This window comes from Gouania willdenowi, chromosome 12, assembly GCF_900634775.1.
Source record: "Gouania willdenowi chromosome 12, fGouWil2.1, whole genome shotgun sequence".
NCBI classification, from domain to species: Eukaryota; Metazoa; Chordata; class Actinopteri; order Blenniiformes; family Gobiesocidae; genus Gouania; species Gouania willdenowi.
The window spans coordinates 1,909,514-1,932,193 of NC_041055.1; the positions used below are offsets into that span (position 1 = coordinate 1,909,514).

The following is a 22,680-nucleotide window of genomic DNA, read 5'->3' on the forward strand; positions in this document are numbered from 1 at the left end:
AAAACAGAAATAGACACAAGGGGACAATAAAATGTACAAAAAAATACTGAAAAACATACAAAACAACAACAAAAACACAATATAACAAAAATAGACACAAAACCAAAGCAAAAACTAAAAAAAACCACAAAGAAAAAAACCAAAGCACACCTAGAGCACACGCAGCGCGCACGCAGAGCACACGCAGCACGCACGCAGAGCACACGCAGAACGCACGCAGCACGCACGTGTGTTTGTTGCCATTCCATGTGTTATTGGAATATAATTATTTTTTAGTTGTTTGGTGTTTAAAAAAATATATACATTTTGTGCATTTTCTGTGTTTTTATTGCCATTTCTTTTTTTCTTTGGTTTGACATTCGTGATCTAGCATAATTATCAAACTTTCAGCAGTTTTCCAAACTTAAAAATCAGAAGTTAGTTTGAAAGAGTGATAAAGCACATCGTTGTTTATTGTAACACAGGAAATATGAAACATACCAGACGTAAACAGTGTGAGAACAGGAAGTCAAAGTTACAATAAAGCTCTGAATATCAGTGGAAGCTAAAACCTGATCAGTGTGTGTGTGTGTGTGTGTGTGTGTGTGTGAACAGCTGGTTGAGCCAATGAGCTCAGAGGGAGAAGTGATGGATGTGAGAGGAGCTCGTGTGACAGATGAGCTAACAGGTGTTCACTATACGGCCTTCAGAGAGATGAGTTTATGAGGCAGAGAAGACAACACACACACACACACACACACACACACACACACACACACACACACACACACACACACACACACACACACACACACACACACACACACACACACACACACACACACACACACACACACACACACACACACACACACACACACACACACACACACACACACACACACACACACACACACTACTGTACTTTAGTGTTTCAGGTATGTTCTTGTTCTGTCCTTCACCTTCAGGGAAAACAAAGCACACATGAATGGAAATAAAAATAAAAAAACACTGAAAAACACACACAGACACTAACACACACACACAAATGACAAATCACACAATGAAACAAAAATATATTAAAAAAACAAACACAAACTATTTGTTGTTTCCTGTAGAAAACTGGCTCCAAAAACACACAAAACTATTTAGAAAAAAATTGAAATTTAAATGACAGACATAATTTTACAAAAAAACGATAATTTACACAAGTTTCACAATTTTTCAGGCCAAATGAGGTACTTTTAAACAGAGACGAGCAACTAATCACAGCAAACATGATTATATCTGATCTGAGGGTCACATGATCAACATTGATTAGAATAATGACCAATCAGATCATAAACACATAGGAAACAAAGATTTTGTGTTTTTGTTATTTTGTGCAATTCTATTATAGTTTTTTTTGTGTCATAGTATTTTTTGACAATGTGTGTTTTTTTTTGGAAAAATGTTGTGCATTTCTATAGTCGTTTTGGGTATTTTTCTGCTTTTTTTGTACATTTTTGGTAGACATTTTGTGAATTTTTAATTGTCATTTTAGGTATTTCTCTGTCATTTTGTGTTTTTCTGGGAACAAAAAATCTGCATGAATGGAAACGTAACAACTGCGTTGCCAGGTTGGGTTGATCTGATCGTGTCTAAAGGAGGAAGTTCAGGCCACATTTTGGTGAATTTTTGATCATTTTTGTGCATGATCATCGTTCCAAACTGGCAACGCAGCGCAGACAGCATCGCAAGATTTTTGAGATGAAATTACAACACGTTGAATGGAAGAAGTGAAGAATTATGAGTCGACCAATGACTCGTAGACTTTAGAGGTTTGGAGTTTTATTTTGGAAGAAAGGGGCGGAGCCTCCGTTGCATCTCCGAGTGAGGAAATAATCGTTGTGTTTAGTGACGACAACACGCGATGGAGCTTTGTGCGTATACAGCACAAAGACAGGGGAGGGCGGTTTAGGGAGCGCTTCTGATGGATAATTAGTCACAGCTGTAGCAAGGCAGTTAATTACTCTGTTTGTATTTTAGTGAGCGACACTGATCAGCGTGGGTGTCTGAGACTAAAAAAAAAAAACACGCAGTGACAAAAAATATATACAGAAACAGAAAAAGACACATAATGGCTTCAAAAACACACAAAACTGAAGAAAAATTGACAAAATTACTCCCATAACACACAATATAACAAGAAAAACACACAATATAACAAGAAAAACACATGAAACCAAAGCAAAAACACACAAAATAACAGAAATAGACACAATGGGACAAAAATATATATAAAAACATTGAAAAATGTAAAAAAAAAAAAGACTCCAAAAACATCCACACACAAAACAAAGCAAAAACACATACATTTACAGACAAAACATATACAAAACCACATAAAAATATACGAATGACACAAAAAAATGCACAAAATTAAAGTGTACAAAATTACTCCAATAACAAAAAAACAACCAAAAACTAAGGCCAACACATAAATTTACTCCAAAAATGTACAAAAGGACAGAAAAATATTTAAAAAACCACAAGAAAAATATACAAAAATACACAAAATTATAGAAAAGTGTACAAAATGACTCCAATACCACATAATATGAGCAAAAATAAAAATAAAAACCAATGCAAACATACATTTACAGGGAAACAAAAAACATATTTCTTTTAATTCTGACACAGGAAGGAGTAAATAAATAATAGAAACAGTTTGTTTTGGTAAAGTCACATCTTTATTGTTGAGACATGGAGATAAAACATCTGTTTAGACTTTCTAAAGGCACTTAAACACTTGGATGCAGGAATGTAAAAAAGTGAAATGTTGGACTTTAAACTGACAGTGATTCTAGGCGTGTGTGAGGACCTGTTTGAGGTCTCTCAGTAACATGGAGGCCATGACACTCTTCTCTGTGTTGATGGTGAGCAAAGCTGAGCTGGACTCTTTCAGCTCCAGAGAAACCAGGACCAGAGCTCCACTGCTCACGGTACGAGCTGCAAACCTGCAGGACAGGAAACAGCCTCCGTTAGCTCAGTGCTAGATGTAATGTGTGGAAAAAACACACAAAACTATGATAAAATACACAAAACGATTCAAAAAAACACAGAACCGTAAACGTCCTGAGCAGAGAACATGTTGGTCCACAGCAGACCAGGACCAAGAACACCTGGGTTTATTCAAACTTCACAGATAAAACTCACAAAGAAGTGACACACACGATCAAATTTTATGTAGCCCCCAAAATAAAGACACAAAACTATAATAAGAACACACAAAACTACAATAAAAACACATAAAACTATAATAAAGATAAAAAATGACGGCTAAATCACACAAAACTACAATAAAAATGCACAAAATTACACTTAAAACTCTAAAACTATAATAAAAATTAAACAAAATGACTCTAAAAACACAAAACTATAATAAAAATAAAACAAAATGACTAAAAACACAAAACTATAATAAAAATAAAACAAAATGACTAAAAACACAAAACTATAATAAAAAGAAGCAAAGTTACTTCAAAAATGGACATAACTGTGTGCTTACAGATTATTATGAAACATTTTTTATTATATATTATTCCTCACCAGCATAGGTAAAATTCAGAGACACTGTAGTGCTACACTGTATATGACATTACATCATTATGTTATAAGTGTTGAGGAGGAGGGGGTACGTGGGCTCAGGGTAAAGGTATGAAGGGGTACGGGACTGTGGAAATGTTGGGAAACACTGGAATAATATCTGTCACTTATTGATCAGATATGATCAGTATATTATTGATCAGTTTAAACACATTCATGTTTGACCTCAAACTGATCCATTTAGTCTTTAAATACAGTTTATTTATTTAGTTATTGTTCTCAGTGTCAGTCCACACTTGTCCACCATAAATCCTCAGGTTGGGGGTGCGTGTGTGTGTGTGTGTGTGTGTGTGGGGGGGGGGACTAAACAGTCTATTATAGCAGCTCAGATCCATCAGGGCCTTTTTATGGACTCTGGGTGTCTATGATGAGGGGGGGGGGGGTCACTGCTCTGTCCCACCAGCTCTCTCTGGTCCACAGGGAGGAATCCCACTCCCGTTACCGTGGCGACTGCCTCTGCCTCACGGGCACACATGGTTTCCCATTGAGAGCTAACAAGACACAGACAGAGGGTGTGACCCTGCCTGACACCCCCAGCCCCCCACCACCCCACCCAACCCCAGCCACCCGTCCATCTGCCTCCGTTTAGTGCTCCATCAAGGCAACAAAGACCCCCCCACACACACACTACGGCCCCGTGAAGAGAAGGCCTTCACCAATTAGCACACAGGAGTTAAAGACGGGGAGAGGGGCCATCAAAGGGGCGGGGGGCGTCCCCAGGGAGGGGCTAAATTACCATCAACACAAGAGAGGGAGTCAATCAGAGTCTTAATTAAAATATTAGACACTCCAGCAGGAAGCTAACAAGAAGCTAACAGCTAACAGGAAGCTAACAGCTAACAGGAAACTAACCAAAGTAGTGCAAAAGGTACGTGTGTAAACACAACTGTCAAAATAAAGTGAAAGAATAAAATATAATGAATAAAAAATGTCAACCACAATAAAAACTAAATAAATGAAAACAACTGCTTGAAAAATAAAATAAATCTATAAAAATGTAAATAAGAATCAAAGAATGACTGAAATAAAGAAATTAATAAAATACAGAATAAAGTAATAAAAATAACTATTTAAAAATAAACAACAAAAAGAAATAAATGTTAACTCACTTTATAATGATATTTAATTTCACATCCATGAAATGATGGTGAGTTGAGCTGCAGTCACATGAACAAACAAATAAATAAATAAAAATAGGTAAATGTAGCTTTAGCTTTGCTGCACTTTATCGACGAGTGCCAATTTATTTTGAAATTATTACAAACTTTATGTCTAAAGATGATTACAAATTCTTAATGGAAATTGAAGAAGATAAATATAGTAAATAATTGTGTTTTTTTTCAACGCTTCAGAAGTGATTTTAGTTTTGTGCATTATTAAAACTCTTGCTACACATTAAACTATAGGAAAATATGGTGAAAATGTGCAGTAATATAAAACATATACAGTAGCTTTACTTAGAAAACAATTCAAAAACATCTATGGATCATAATAATAAAATAAATGAGTGATAATACACATTTTAAAGAATCTAATTTTGTAAATAAGTGAAATAAACAGTATTTAATACAGTGGTTTCTAACCTTTTTTTTTACCGCATTTTAGTTGAATTAGATTTATATTTCACAAAGTTAAAGTATAGAAATACAGTTGTTTAAGATTATGTTTTGTTTTAATTAAAAAAAAAAAAAGAATAACTACAAAATTTCAAAAAGCTATTTCAATTTGTCAGAAATGTCAGGCAAACCCACATAGTGGTTCATGAATAGATTTATTTTAGTTAGTTTTTATCATTTATGGTCGTATCACGTCTGGGGAGGGACCAACACTCATTTTATTTGTTCATTTCCCCCTGTAGTGCCATCGCAAACCCCTAAGACAGAGGTCGGCAACTATTAACACAGCAGGGCTGAAAAAAAAAGTGTTTGTTTGATCAGAGGGTCACATGATCAACATTCACGTCAGCATTAGAATAATGAGCATTAATACAGGAAAGAACAAAGAGTTTTCATAGTAATTTAGTGTGTTTTTCTCACATTCTGTGTATGTTTGTTGTCTTGCTCAGTGTGAGGCATTTTGTACATTTCTGTCCTTTTGTGTATTTTTCCTGTCAAAAATATGTTTTTTGGAGTCATTGTGTATTTGTGTCATTTAGCATTTTTTGGAGTAATTTTTGTGTAATTATGTTGTCGTTTTAATTTTTGTAGTAGTTTTGTGTGCTTTTAAAGTATTTTGTGTGTTTTTCTCGTCTATTACTATATTTTCCTGCAATGTTGTAATTCTTTGTATTTTTTTTCTGTCACTAACTAATGATAACCCTCCATCACACACGCACGCACATGTTTCTATTACTAACGCTAACCATCCAGGTGTTAGTCAGCTCCCTCTGTCAGCCGCCCTGAGGCGTGGAGCGCCCCCCCCCGTGGCTCTGCTAATGGATTTAGGATATAAATCTATCATTTACTCTCTCAGTTAACACCAGCCCCCAGGCTGCGTTCAGGCGCACTCAGGAGACGCTGCGTTCAGGCGCACCCAGGAGACGCTGCGTTCAGGCGCACCCAGGAGACGCTGCGTTCAGGCGCACCCAGGAGACGCTGCGTTCAGGCGCACCCAGGAGACGCTGCGTTCAGGCGCACCCAGGAGACGCTGCGTTCAGGCGCACCCAGGAGACGATGCGTTCAGGCGCACTCATGAGACGCTGCGTTCAGGCGCACCCAGGAGACGCTGCGTTCAGGCGCACCCAGGAGACGCTGCGTTCAGGCGCACTCAGGAGACGCTGCGTTCAGGCGCACTCAGGAGACGCTGCGTTCAGGCGCACTCAGGAGACGCTGCGTTCAGGCGCACTCAGGAGACGCTGCGTTCAGGCTCACTCAGGAGACGCTGCGTTCAGGCATTCTCGTGGCTTTTTGTTAACTCGTGTCCGTAAACCAAGGCAGCAGAAAAAGGGAATGTGAGTGCGTGTGTGCCTTAAACACCATCAATTTGTTCTTTAAAGGGGAGATAAGGGGAGATAAGGGGAGATAAGGGGAGATTAAGGTCAAGCAGGAGTAAACGGGCGCTTGCTATTCTGGCGCCGTGCCACACGCTGGATTAATTGCAGCGTTATGAGAGAAAAGCAAAGCTAACGCCTGGACTTAGAGACGCTGGATTGACATCGATCTGTAGAAGCTGCGGCAAAGCATCGCTCTGCAATTACCCATAATGCACCTCGGCATGGGAAGCACCACCACCATCACCTTAACATCCAGCCTCACACGGAGGACGGAGCTCAGGACGTCGCCCACACTGAGAAAAGAGTCAGTGGGTTAATCAAAGATCCGGGTTAAAGAGTCGAATCTTTGAACTGAATCACGACTCATTTGAACAAATGTCTCACGCACTACAGTCTCAAAAAATTATGAAAAAATAGAAGACAGGTTTATGGTAAGCGTGTTTATGTTTTAGCTGCTCTGGGTTTGTATTTATTATTATGAGTGCTAAATTCTCCACACATTTAATTTGTTTACATTTACCAAAATAAAAGAAATGGAATTGCTGGTTTACAAACCCTGTTATTATTGAAGGGACATTTGTTTTACTTTAGTCCATTTATTAGCGCATACTTTTTTACTTTTGTTTAAGTAAGGGAGCCATAAAAATTCTATAAAAACGGTCAATTATAATTTAATGCAAAACTGTGGAACCATGTTACAGTTTCAGATGTCCACTCCTAAAATATTAAAACCTATATTTTCATTGATTAGGAAGTGTAACAAGTTCATCAATAGATTGGAAATAAATTAGATGATAGATTATAGTTTTTAGTGTATTTTACAGCTGATTTAGGAGCAGTTAGCATTAGAGATGCTAACAGAAAGCTAACACAAGAGGAAGGTTAACTTTTATTAGGTTATTTAATTAAGGCTCAGTAATTGTGAAATATTATAATTTTACTTTAGCAATTGAGAACATAGTTGTAATAGACTTTCGAAGGATACAAAAAACATTGTAATTAAATTAAAAAATGCTAATCAAATTGTAATTGAACATGGGTAATTGAAAACATAATTGTAACTGAAAAATGGTCTGAAGATAGCATCAGGAAATGCTAATGACGGCGTGCAGCTGAGGCGCAGCGTACGCCGTAATCTAGGCCAGAAAAAAATACTAAAAAATGAGTTACTCAGAAATAACAGTGAATGTGATATGCTTCTATAGAAATAACCTAAATAAAAATAAAGAAGTTGCAGAAAGAAAAATGGTTTTTTTTTTTATCCCAATAAAGAATAACATTTATACTATGAATTAAAACAGATCAATTTTTTTCTCACATTCTCACATGCAGTTATGGACCAATGAAAATAGTAAAAAAAACACAGTATATGTTCATATTTCCAGAGCGTGTGAGTCTAGAACCAGTGCATATCTGTGACTAATCATTAGTGATGTGAACAGTCTATGTTCATAGCTCTAAGCTGATCACGTTACAGGGAGCTGAGACATATGATAAGTAGTTTACTGAACATGTTCCAGACCCAAACACAGACTGACTTTATGACTATTTAGAGGAGCTGACATGTCCACCAGATAGGATGTATAGCAGATCTATTTCTATATTTCTATAGAGTAGGTGGAGCTTATTACTGTATCATATTTACCTTTCTATGTGATGGAGTTCCTGATATATTGGAAGATGAACATGGAAGAATAATAAGGACACACCCCTCACTACATTGTTCAAATCTCAGAAAGTATTCATCAGATCAAACTTAACATTTACAGTGTGACGATTGAATAATTTTGTAACAATTTGTAAAATTATCAGAATTTTTGGAGACCAAAGTGTGAAGAATGACCCTCAAAGGACTCGTTTAGTCGACAACATTTAGAGTCACATTTCAATGTAACAAAGTGTTTCAGACTAGTTTTATTTTTCAAATGATTAAGTGTTAGTTGTTTGAAGACGAAAGCAGAGCAAAGAATCAAGCAGCTCTGTAACTAAGCGGGCTTTTATTTTGAAAAGACCGAGACAAACGCTCTCCTGGCTCATCGCGATCGTGATGAGCCACACACACACACACACACACACACACACACACACACACACACACACACACACACACACACACACACACACACACACACACACACACACACACACACACACACACACACACACACACACACACACACACACACACACACACACACACACACACACACACACACACACACACACACACACACACACACGACATGTAGGATCCTTTGAAGGTTTTCATCCAATCAGGACGTGAATAAAGTATGAATTAATCTATTGGGTTAAATGATGTTAAACAAGTCACTGCAGGACAAAATAAACTGTGATTTATTCAGTGTTTTACATTTATTATAATCATTTTCTTATGTTTTAAATTTTTCATAATTAATTAATTCAAAATTATTTATTGTATGAAAATGTGTTGTACGTTAATTATCTGGTTTTTTAAATTCTATCTATTGGAAATGATGTTTTTAAGCTTTACTGCAGAGGTTCACCCCTATAAGTATAAGATACAGTTGTTTATGATGGTGTGTTGTGTTTTCATTTGAAAAATAACAATAACTAAAATGTTAAAAAATACATCATTTTAATCAGTATTTAAAAAAAATAATAAAATTAATTACTAAACATTTCAGGCCACCACGTTCACATGGGGGTCACGTCTCCAAGGTTGAAAAACACCGTTTGACGGCGTTAATTCCCACGTGCACAGAGCTCAACATGGTGGAAAAGAAAAGAGTCTCTAAAGCAATAATTAATGGCAGTGTGAGGGAAAGAGAAAGCACAGCTGATAAATCAACCGGCGCAGTGGGTTTTTTTTTTTTTTTGCTGTTATTTTGTGGTTGTTGTTGTGAAAATTAGCCTCTAACCAGCCGAATTGGCAATGCATGCACAACTCGATCAAATTTGCTTTCAAACGGACTGAAAAATAGAGCACATTTATTCTATTCCGCCTGTTTAGACATAAACACCAACAGCGCGCTCTACATTTGCTTTCCTGCTTGATTTATTGCCATTCTCCTTTCCAGCAATCAATTTCTGTGTTTCTGTGGCATGCACACCCCCCCCACCACCCCCCCATCACCAGCACCCCCATCAGCAACAGCCTCCTGCTGCAGAAAGAAGCAGTGCTGCCCCCTGCTGGTGGACGGAGGGATGAAGCAGGACGCGACATCACAACAATCACAGTAAAACACACACAAACATGTCTGATACGGAGAATTCTTAGGACTAAAACATCAAAAATATACCAAGTTATCCTAAAAACTGCCTTCTTTAAACACAAAAAACACCCAACCTGGCAACGTAGCTTCTACAGCGCTAGGTGCAAAGATGGAGCCACAGAAATAAGATTATTATGATTATTGGTCATTTAGAATAATCAGCAATCTGAGCATTAACACAGGAAACAAGAAAAGGTTTGTGTGTCTTTAGTTGTTGTTGTCGTTTTGTGTTTCTGAAGAATATTTTTGTTGTTGTTTTGCAGATTTTTCAGTAATTCTGTGTATTTCATTGTTGTTTGGTGGTTTCTAGAGCACATTTTTATCTATTGCGGTTGTTTTTGTATTTCTGTTATCTTCCATTTGTGGTGTTGTCTGTGCTTTTGAAACCAATTTATGACTTTTTGTTGGTTTTAATGGTCAATGTGTGGATATTTACTGTCGTTTCAAATATATTTCTGTTATTTTGTGTGTTTTTGGAGTAATTTTCTGCAGTGAGACGATCCGATCTGATACAAAGAATACTTGGGTATAAAAAACCAAACCTGGCAACGCGGCTCTTTTTTTTTTTTTTTTAATTACAGCAGGTCCACAGAAATAACATTATTATGATCAACATTCATGTCAGAATTTATAATAAATGGCCAATCTGAGCTTTAACCAAGGAAGAAACAAAGGGTTTGTGTGTTTTTTGTGGTCCTGTTTGTATTTTGCTGTCGTTTTGTAATTTTTGGAGCACTTTGTCTATTACTTTCATTTCTCTAAACATTTGTTGTGGTTTTTTGTACATTTGGAGCCATTTTGTATTTTTATTGGTTTAATGGCATTCTTTAGAAATGTTCTATGTTTTCCAGGTCATTTCGTGGATATTTGCCGTCGTTTCAAATATTTTTCTGTTATTTTGCCTATTTTTGTTGTCGTTTTATGTTGGAGCACATTTTTGTCTTTTCCTGTTGTTTTCTATAATTTTCTGTTATTTCTGTGCATATTTGTCATGGTTTTGTGTGCGTTTGGAGCCAATTCTAGTCTTTTTTCTTGGTTTTAATGGCATTTCTCCTAAATTTTTCTGTTGTTTTTTTCAGCTTTCTTCATGTGTATGTCAGCGTGTGTGTATACCAGTGTGTGTGCTTGTGTGTGTATGTGTGTGTGTGGGGGTTAATGGTGAAATCAGGGAGGGATAAAAAGAACGGCGTCCCCAAAGAAGGTCACACATCACACTTAATAAAGAATGACCTCCACAATAAGCTCTCAGTGGGTGTATCCGATCGGATCGATCCTTCTCCCACAGTGCATGTGTGTGTGTGTGCGCATGTATATGTGTGTGTGTGTGTGTGTGTGTGTGTGTGTGCATGTATGTGTGTGTGTGTGCATGTGTGTGTGCCTGAGCCTTTATAAAGTAGCAGATACAGCAGTGTACTACATCTTAGACGTAGGGATCAGTTATCAAACAGAACCGAATGCGGAAGCTAAAGTTAGCATGTTTAGCTTACGATGACAAACGAAGCACTGATTGGAGCTTTTTTTTACGGATATTTACAGGATTTTATTAAACAGATGTTAATAAAACATAAGTGTGTTATCCGTTATAATGCCTTTGATTTTCCAGGAATGTAAAATGGAATTTTCATTCTGAAACAGAAAAAACAATCTGATTCGCTAAAATTGGGCCCAACATGACACAGAAATGCCACACATGCATGTTTTGAGACAATATCACACATTAACATGTCATTTTAACCGGGAAACGGGTTGATTGGTAGTTTTGAAAGTGCATGTAACGGTTCCACTGGTGATCATGTTATCTTGTGACTGAACCTGAATGCAGCGCTTCATCTGAAGTGTGTTTTTAATGTGTTGGTTCACATGATTATGACTGCATTTAAATATGAAACGGCTCTGCTGCAAAGACAGGTTTAGCTGATGGTGTATTAGCTGAACTGGTGATCAGTTTATCTGGTGACACGTCACAGCTCTACAATCACACAGCTATGCCAGATTTCATGCAAAGAATGAGGCTGATTCTCCGCTTGGTGGTAAATAAAGGTTTCATAAATAATGTATTGGGATCATGTCACACATTTCTATGGGACTACTCCTGTTAAACAAGTGGCTAAAGGTTAGCATTGTGGCTAACGTCGCTCTCCTGTTTACGTAATTCATCTGAACCAAATAAAACAGGATTAGTCACAAGTTGCATGTAATAATAATAATAATTATTATTAACTAGATATATATTTAGCAATAGAATACAGGTGTTTAAGATTGTGTTGTAATAATATTTATTTAGTTTTTTTTTTTTTTTTTTTTAATAATTTACTAGACATTTCAGGTGACCCCACACGAGGTCCCGAGCCCAAGGTTGAAAAGCCCTGATTTGACTCTATTAACCCAATTTATCATGTTTGGTACCATTTCAGGGTGTTAAACATCCAGTAAAGCAATGTTTTTTTGGCTCTAGTACCCCCTTTCTCTTATTTCTGAATCCAAGTACCCCCTTTGTCTGACTACAACATTTTACTCAAAATATCAGCAGTAATGCTGATAACATTTTTAATAATATTGTGTAATTAAGTGAAATTAAACCGTATTTAGTGCAGTGGTTCCCAACCTTTTTTGGATCGTGACCCCATTTTGTTATTAAGTATTTTCCAAAGATATTTTTTTCTTCTAGAATTAGTTTTTAATCATGTTTATGTACGACCAGGATTAGTGACAAGCTGTATGTACTTGTAGTGCATTTTATTTTAAATAGATTTGTATTTCTCATCAGTTATTTTGTATACATACATAATACATACTGAAAAACACTGATTTAGTGGCTTGAGAATAAATTTATTTTATAGTTTTTATCATTTCCAGCTATGTCCGTCCTCGTATGGGACCAAGAAAGAGATTTTTTATTTTTTTTGGTAAGTGTGGCAGCGTGTGTTAGAGGCTCTTTGCTCCTCAGTATGGGGGTGTTTTGTGTGTTTCCTTGTTTTTGTGTCTAAGTTCTGTCCAGCAAATTACTGTCGCTTTTTAAATCATTTCTAATACTTTATACCAGACATGGGAAACTGGTGGCCCCAAAAGGAAACATACAAAATGACAGAAAAACACACAAAATAAAAGCAAGAATACATTAAAAAAACACATACAATTACAACATTGCAGGAAAATACAGTAAAAGATAAAAGAAAAACACAGAAAATACTCCAAAAACACACAAAACTACAACAAAAATGAACAAAACAACAATAGTAATGCACAAAATTACTCCGAAAAATATACAAAATTACAAAAAAATGACAACAAAAGTACACTAAAAGACAAGAAAAACATGAAAAATGACTCTGCAAACTTACAGTACAAAGAAGCAAAATGAATATAAAGACAACAGAAATGCATAAAATGCCTCATAATGAGCAAGACAACAACGAACATACACAGAATGACAGAAAAACACACTAAATTACTATAAAAACTCTATTTTATTTCCTGCGTTAACCCTCAGATTGGTCATTATTCTAAATACTGACATAAATGTTGATCATGTGACCCTTTGATCAAACAAACATTTTTGTGGCCACACTGTGACAAAAATGACCTACCTCTGCTTTATACCATGCACTTTTATAATGATGAACTTCTTATTCTGACAGACTTTTATCGTACCTTGTTGTTTTCATGATGATTGTGTCAGTTTGGCTTTGAAGTGTAGATGAAAGTTGTGGGAGGGGCATGTGGAATTTCATTGAGCGTGTGCAATGACAATAAAATGATTCTATTTTATTCTAAGACTGACGGTTACATTTTCATTTCATTCATGTTCTAATCCAGATCTCGGTAGCTATAATCTATGGATGTGTACGCATCAATGCTCGGAGCCCGATTTTTGATTTGGGGCCCGGGGGGGGCCCCGAAAGAAAAAAAAAACAAAAGTCTATTTCTCATTTATTTGCTTGTCAAATATTGCAACAGTTGGTGGTACCAAATAATTGGTCCATACCAATATATAAAAGGGGCCCATTGCCCCGTAAATGTCACGGGGGCGCCAGGGGGCCCCATTTTTCAAATGACAAATCCTCCGTTAGTTCTCGTTAGATCAGAATGCAGTTTGGTATGAATACTCTATGAATGAATATGATGAGACGCTCTGAGCTCTTTTTTTGAAATGGGGCCCCGGGGACCCACCCCCAATTTCTGGTAATTTCCAAATTCATGGGAACATAGTTGTGTGATATATCGTTTCATAGGTAATTCAACGTAGATTATGATTATGCCTCAAACTATTTAATAAGGGGACTCTTTTTTTCGGATATTTTCATTAAAGTCGTTTTCTTATTTGTTTCGGTACCACCAAAACAGTTGGTGGTACCGAATCATTGAGACAAACCAATATATGAATGGGGCCCATTACTCCGTATGTGCCACAGGGGTACCAGGGGGTATTTGATGGAATTATTGGGAACGTGGTGCATAATATTCGGTGCAGAGACGTTCCGCGGGCCCTGCTGTAGTTCATCCAAACTTGTTAACTAAACGTGATGCAGAAATGTGTAATTCCTGAAAGGGAATTTGTGACATTTCTAAATAGAAAATGTGAGGCCTGGTGATGTTAATATCGTTGTTAGGAATAGAAATGATTTCAGTCATGGACTGATCATCCAAAAGTGAGGTTTGAGGTGTGTGTGTGGTGCGTGTGTGTGTGTGTGTGTGTGTGTGTGTGTCGGCTCCAGTCTGCAGCTGTGCAGATGTGTGCAGATGTTGCCCTGAGACGCGTGCCTGTGTAATTGGTGAACACATAGTGTGCTAATGAGCTTCCTCCTCTGTCACGCACACCTGAACACCTGACGGATAATTACAGCTGCTCCATCTGTCGCTGCCTCCTCTTCCTCCCTCTACTTCCTCCTCTTCCTCTCTCTACTTCCTCCCCCTGTCGCCTCGTCTCCACAGAGATTCTAACGCCCAACATCGGTTCTTTATAGATCGGAGGAGGAGGTGATGTCGGTGCATAAATAAGCGACAGCAGGAAGTCACGACGAGACGTTGGCACGAGGGCGCAGAGCGTTGACGGAGTGAGTGGAAATCAATGGGAGGCCAGCGTCCAATCAGCACGCAGTTCATTCAGAAAAAATAAAGACTTCACGCCATCATTCTCCTCAGCTCCTACCGTGTGTGGGCGTGGCCTCTCACTGCCACCATAATAACATGTTCTATGTCACAAACATCACCCAAAACCAAGATCTTTAACTCTCACAATTTCATCTAAACATCATAACACACGTCACAATAAGTAGGTACATATTCTGTATAATATAAATAGATAATTAATATTTATAAATGCATACAAAAATTATTTAAATATATAATATATTAAATAAAAGTAAACTTAATAAAAACAAACATGTAATAAATAATTTACTTACTTATAAATCTGATAATTAAAATAGATGGAAGATATTATCAAACACTAAACAATATTTAATTTGTATTTAATATTTCTGTATAAGATATATGACATACATAATAGTAATCAATAAAAATGTAATAAATAATATATTTATAAGTCTAATATAATTAAAAATATATATTATTAAACATATAATAAATACAAAATTAATAAGTAATATGTATTCAATATTTCTGTATAACATATATAACTAATATTCATAAATAAATATTAGATATTACATTTATTAATTATTTCTACATAAAAGAATTTAAATGGATTATATTTATAACATAAAACTAAATAATAAAAATAAACATTTACTATTACTTTTAAATCTAATTCAAATAGAATATATTATTAAATATATAATAAATACTAAATAAATATGTAATTAATATTTCTGTATAACATATATAGAGAATTCACTTCATTTATAAATATTTATTCATTATTTCTATATAAAAATGATTTAAATGATTAATATATTTTACATAATACCAAGTAATAAAAATAAACATTTATTATGACCTATAAATCTAATTAAAATAGAAAAATGAATAAATAATATTATAACTGACATTATGTATTACTGAATGTTAAAGGGGACAAATCATGTTAAATCCACTTTTTTAGCCCTTAAATGCATTTTGTTGTATATTTAGATTCTTTAGAAGCACAGAAAAGTTCAAATTAGTCTCTTCAGATGCTCCGTTGATATCTTTATATTCTGTTTTGCTCATATTTTTCAATCTGTTTCGATTTTTAGATTCTCTATTACGTTTTTTGAACAATAACGTCACAGTATTTGCAGCCGAACTGCCAAATTAAGACATCGACTCCAGGCCCAACACTTCGAGCAATCTGCCAAATTATTATTTCTCGCTTTTATTTTGTAGTCCAAGCTCCAGGATGCTGAGAGGATAAATCAAAATGTTGGGTTGTTGGATGTAGTAACCCACACGCTTCATTACAAGGTCTCCCAGCATCAGAACCTTTTCAAAGTGCCTGGTTGAGTTTTATTTTTTATAGAAATGTACCACATCTGTGGGTAAGGTCATTTTTATGTGTGTGAAGCACTTCAATGATGACTGCTTCTGAGACGATGAACAGAGCACTTCGGTAAGCTGTAAATAACGCTAAAAAGTGTGATGATAAGACATCCCTGTCATCGTTTTGTTAGCATTAGCAGTTGCACCGTCTTCATATGTTAGCGCTGTGTGCTCGTTTTAGATCCTTGATGATATGGCCTACGTGATTTAATTTTAGTCTAAAGTTTTCATTAGTCATTTCATTTTGACGTTTTTGTCTCATGCATTTTGTGACGTTAGCTTGGCGCTAGCGTTAGCTCGGTGCTTATGTTAGCTCACTTGTTAGGGTTCTGCAGGTTCATCATCTTCATTTTCATCTCGCTCCGCTGGGTCCGACTCTGGCTGGAACATGTAAGGCTGGATGGACAAGTCTAACGTTGTTGACGTGTGAATAAAAAGTTTCTGAGCCGCTAAATAATTGTATCTCTTCTATCAAACTACAAAAATGGCCGAACAGGGTGGAGTTGAACCGAGTGTCACCTCTGCAACCTGGAGAGGGGGCGGGGTATGAAGTGTCTCATTAGCATTTAAAGAGACAGCACCAAAACGAGTTGCTCTCAGAAGCACATCAGAAAAGGGTAGAAAAGGGGTGGAGCTATAATAATGAGGAATTCAGACCCAAGCAGTGCAGTTCCAATTTATATAGACCACAACTGTATGATTTATATGTAAAAAAGGAAGGATTTAAAAGCATGATATGTCCCCTTTAAGTCCCTCAATTTTTTGCTAGAATTGATTCATTTTAACACTTTTTTGTCGTCATGATGTATGTATTTCACAGCTTCCTCTTCCTGAGTGAGCGCTGGTTTTTGATTTGTTGTCGCGTGTCTTCTCACCTGCTGACACTGCCGGAGGAGACCACGCCCACATTGGCCACAGACAGCACCTGATTACTGACGGCGTGGGCGGAGCTAATGGCCGTGGACACGCTGAGCGTCGCCGACGTCTCGTTCATTCCCATGAGTTTCCCTGAGAACACGAACACACCGTTAGTCAGTCATCATCGATGTTTGACGGTAAATACAGTGAAAATATTCACAGCAGAAAAGGATGGAAAGATCACGCCATCCTGAAACGATGAGGGTCGCCAGATAAACTAATTGTTTAAACTAATTGTTCCAATATTGACACTTTAAACCTTTTTTACTACTTTTTCCGTCTCTTTTTGTCCACTAATTTGCAACTTTTAACCAATTTCTGTGGTTTTTAAAATCTCATTTCACCACCTTTTCCACCAGTTTTGGTCACTTTTAACCCATTTTATTTCAGAATCAGAATCAGAATTCCTTTATTAAAGTGGAAATTGCTTATGTTACAACGTTAACAAAGACGAAAGAATGAATAAACATTAAATAAGTGTATAATTAAGTAAAAGATGATTATTAAAATATTTCTTATATACACACTGGAAAAATGGTCTGGCAGCTGTTTATATATATATATATATATATATATATATATATATATATATATATATATATATATATATATATATATATATATATATATATATATATATATATATATAACAAGCTGCATAAATAAATATTACATATAAGACAGGACAATGGTAGAATGAATATACATCATATATAATAAAGACAGTACAGTAAAAAATGATGTGGTAGCCATGGAGATGAGAATTAATAGACAAAAAATAATAATAGAGTTACTGTATTATGTAAATGGATTTCTGGTTTGGATGAGTCAGGGATAAGGGAACTGGTTCCCAAGAAACTCCAGGGCTGTTATTTCATGTTTGTAAAAAGTTAAAGAGGAGGGACCAAACAGAGAGGGGCTCTACTCCTGAGGTTTGAGTGGTAGGTGAGAGTTCCAGTGAGATGTGTTCTATGAGTAAGTTTTTACAGTGTGTGATCTTTGTATTTTTCTATGATTTCCAGTGAACGAGTATGGTTTTCTTGGCGATAGTCAGGGCTGTGAGGAGTAGTTTATTGTTGTTTATTCCAGTTTGTTGTTGATGTGTCACCAGGTAGACAGAGTGATGGGCACATGGGGATGTGGCAGCCAATTAGAGAGGAGAGTGATTTGGTGACCTCATTCCAGAACTGTTGAAGCGGTGGGCGGGGCCAGAAGGCGTGAGTATAGGTGTCTGGTGTGTTTAGGGTGCAGTTATTACACATTTCTGAAGTGAATCTCATTTTAAACATTTTCTGCCCAGTGAGGTGTGTTCAGTGACACAGTTTTGACATGGAGTAGATGTTTTGGATGATGTGGTTCCAGAAGTCGGCATCAGGAGGAATCAATAAATCTGTTTCCCATTTTGTTGTTGGTAATGTTATGGTACTGTCTAGTTTAGATATTATTTTGTACATTTTTGATAAGGAGTTTTTTGTAGAGGTTATATTAACAAATTCTGAAGTTGGACGTGAGAGATGTTGGTCTAGGTCTGCAGTGTTATATTTTGCATTAATGGATGATTTGATTTGGAGGTATTCCAGGTATTGATTGCTCCTGATGCCACACATCCATTTAAATATGTAATGTAATTGATTTGCAATGAAGTATTGATGGAAGTTTGGTGCTAAAAGACCTCCCTGTGTCGGGTTTTTGCAGGGTTGTAAGTTTGATTCTCGGTGTTTTATTTTTCCAGTAATATTTATTGATAATGGAACTTAGAGATTTGAACCAGGAAACAGTGGGTTTGGATGGAATCATATTAAAGAGATAGTTTATTTTTGGTAAGATTGTCATTTTTATTGTTGCTATCCTGCCAATTAAAGAGAGTGGTGAATTCATCCAATGGAGAAGAGTGTCTGTTATTGTTTTGAGTAATAGGGTGTAGTTGAGGGTGAACAACTCTGACAGCCTGGGGGGAACATGAATAACATGAATACCTAAAAAATATTTATGGAGTAGTTAGAAATTTTTGATTATTTTATGATGGTGGTTTGGTGTTTTTATTCCATGGATATTTGTGTTTTGTCGGATGGCAGCAGCTAAAGGTTCTATGAAGATGGTGAATAGTGAAGGAGAGCGTGGGCATCGTTGCCTAGTCCCCCTGTGCAGTGTGAATGATTGTGATGTTAGTCCATTAGTGTTGACAGTGGCTGAAGGTGTATTGTTATTAAAAGTTTTCTGATCTTTAAGATGACTATAATAATAATAAACGTTCCTGGATAACAGTGGATGTTATTCAGATGAATAAATAAATGTGCTTATAACACATTTATAGAACAATGGACCATCATTTTGCCATTGTTTTGCTGCAATTTTCAGTGAAAACAGCAGAAATGTAAGAATGATTTTAACCATTTACATTTATTTTTTTTGATGTTGGGAAAAATGATCTTTGATTTATTGATCCACACTATGTCTTAATACTCTGAACTTTAATTCATATAAATGAGAAGTACTTTTCATTTTCTTTCTATTTAAGGTGCACAATCGTGTTTTCTGCATGTTTGGTTTATTTTGGCTCACCTTGCTCCTTGCTGAAATCCTGCTGAGTCATGGTACAGGGCGTGAGCAGCTCTCCTACACCCGGCTGAATGGAAACATTGAACTGATCCTCTTTGGTGCTGACATCACAAACACAAACAGAACCAGAGAAAACATTCATTTATTATTGAGGGTTTGTGCTTCAGTGTGGCTATGAAACGTTTCTCCTCCCATTGATTCTCCCTCTCAACTGATTTTCTGATAAGCTCATTGATCGGCCACGTTCAGAGGGGACGATTACTGCAGGAATAATTGTTATCCCAGTCGGGCTGGATCAATACCGGCTGATGTTTCATCTGGGAGAGCGAATCAGGGACTGGGAGGATTGGAAATAGCTGAACTTTAGTGTCAGAAACTCTGAGATGAAGCAGAGCTGAGGAAGACGATGGTGAGGAGGAAACAGGAGAGAATTAATCAGGAGTTTTAGATTTGGAGGCTTTTTACAAACACGTAACATTTAACTAAAAATGATTTTAGATGTTTGGAATCAGAAAGAGCCGCGATTCTTTATGGTTCTACATTTATAAATATTAATATACTGCTTTATGTAAAGAAATGTTGCCATTAAAGATAATTATTAGTTATTGGTTTGTTAACCTCTTTAATTTGATTAATCACAAGAATACCTTGAAATTCCATTACTAATAACTCACCACTAGATTGTGATAAAGTGCAATTAATATATAAATACTATATCTGGCAATAAACGCAAATTACCTCATGATAAGTAATATGCAATGAACTCAATGAATTAATGATTTACCTACAATTAACCTGTAAATAATATAAAATTAACTCACAAATGACTCATGATTTACCTACAATTAATTTTACGATTAACTCACAATTAACTCACAACTAACATATAAATAACATGCGACTTATCCCCGATTAACTCATGGATAATATACAATTAACTTAGGTGTAACTCACATTTAAAATGCAATTAACTCGTGATCTACCGGTGGATAATTCAAGATTAACTTGTGATTTACCTGTGATTAACATGTGAGTAATATACTATTAAGTCACGACAAAAATAATCCACAATTAACTCAAGCACAAGTCACAATTAACAAACAACTAACTTACAATTAACTCTTGATTTACCTGCAATTAACTCACGATTAACTCAAAATTAATTTGGAATTTACCTGTGATTAACTCGTGAATAATATACGATTGATTCACGCCAAACTCACAAAATACAATTAACTCTTGATTTACCTGCAATTAACTTGTGGTTATAGACAATTAACTAATGATTAACTAATGAATAACTTGTGATTTACAAATAATATACAATTAAAGCATGATAAACTAGATTGACTCACAATCAACTCAAATAACTCATCGATTGGAACCACAACAATAATTGTCGTGTGTTTGGTCGAGAATCAGTGGTAGAGCGGGTCGTCCAATAACCGAAGGATTGGGGGTTCGAATCCCGCTCTATATATGAGTCATTGTCATTGTGTCCTTGGGCAAGGCACTTTACCCACATTGCCTCGTATGAATGGGTATGAATGTTGGTGGTGGTCAGAGGCAGTCATGCTTCTGTCAGTCTGCCCCAGGGCAGCTGTGGCTACATTGTAGCTTACCACCACTGGTATGACTGATGTGAGTGACTGGTGTGAATGAATAATGGTTTCTGTAACATCTATAATGCACTTTGAGTCTCCTTGAAAAAAAGTGCCATATACTGTAAATGCAAACCATTATTATTATTATTATTATTATTAGATTTAAAATGTATTGCACTATAAACTTTACATTAACATTAATTTCCTTTAACCAGAAGCAGCAAACGATAGATCGAACTATAAATATAAGTCATGTGATCAAACATGGAGCTCTGTTTGCAGTTTTGGGTCGTGATGAATATTTTCCTTATGTTTTTAGAAATAATTTAAATTGAACAACTTTGAAGCTACAGCGTCTGAAACGTGAACACCTGATGTTCCACAGCTCTACTCTGAGCTCCTCTCTGATTCCTACCAGAGCTGAAAGTTGGCTGCTTGTGTGGAGTCACTGAAGTCGATCCCCATGGACACCGTCACCGAGGCCTCTGGTTGGAGTCGCTCTGAGGAAGACACAACGGGAGGAAAGAAAAGAGAAGAAAGAGAGGATGAGTGACAAGGGCATGGAGGGAGGTGTACCATCGGAGTGGAACCGACGTACATCCACACACTGCTTGTGTTTCCAGCTTCAAAGCGAGGCCACAGCGTGTGAGAAATCAATCCTTCAATCTCATCTCCAGCTCCAGAACAACAAAGGAAACACCAGCACATGAAGCACTCCAACATTTCAGAAACAAGCCTGTCAACACCAGCGTCGGCATGAAGAGAGATGAGGCGTGGTGGGCGCCCGGGGGGGAGGGGGGGGCGCTGACAGGCTGACAGCACGAGGTGAACCATCAACACAAATGTCCTCTACACCTCTCAGCCTCACATCCAGCTTTACTCCGTCTACAGTGTCTAAAATTACACACGTTTCAAAGATTATTCACTATTGTTTCTTTTCTAATTTCGGAAATTTTGGAAATCTAAATAAAAGCTTTACCATATTTAAATGAAGCTTTACCATATTCTACAAAGTCATAGTAGTTTCAAATTATGATGGGGAAGTCCAAAAGTCAGTCACTCTGGACTATAATGCTCCGTTCACACCGGACAAACGTTTTGCCCATATTTGCTTCATATGAGCGTCTGAAGCGAATATAAAAGCGCCGCCAACCAGACTCCAGTTCTTCTCACCATCCAGGTGGTCACACCCCACCACCATTATTTTCTCCTCCATGCTGAAATGGGTGAAAAGTCCGGTTTCAAC

The 22,680-nt window shown here is 36.6% G+C and overlaps 1 protein-coding gene across 3 annotated transcripts in view; it reads right to left on the reverse strand.

Moving 5' to 3' along the window:
* Positions 1 to 2,742: 2,742 nt before the first annotated feature.
* The window catches only part of ap3b1a (adaptor related protein complex 3 subunit beta 1a), an 81,083-nt gene continuing 61,145 nt past the window's right edge, over positions 2,743 to 22,680 (reverse strand). For 2 of the 3 annotated variants that reach the window (XM_028463313.1, XM_028463315.1), the window contains exons 24-27: positions 21,850 to 21,934; positions 19,834 to 19,931; positions 17,229 to 17,361; positions 2,743 to 2,978 (exon numbers count right to left, since the gene is read on the reverse strand). In XM_028463313.1, coding sequence (XP_028319114.1) covers positions 2,825 to 2,978; positions 17,229 to 17,361; positions 19,834 to 19,931; positions 21,850 to 21,934 — 470 coding nt within the window. In that variant the 3' untranslated portion in view covers positions 2,743 to 2,824. The remainder of the gene's footprint in view (positions 2,979 to 17,228; positions 17,362 to 19,833; positions 19,932 to 21,849; positions 21,935 to 22,680) is intronic. The other variant, XM_028463314.1, reaches the window with a different exon arrangement.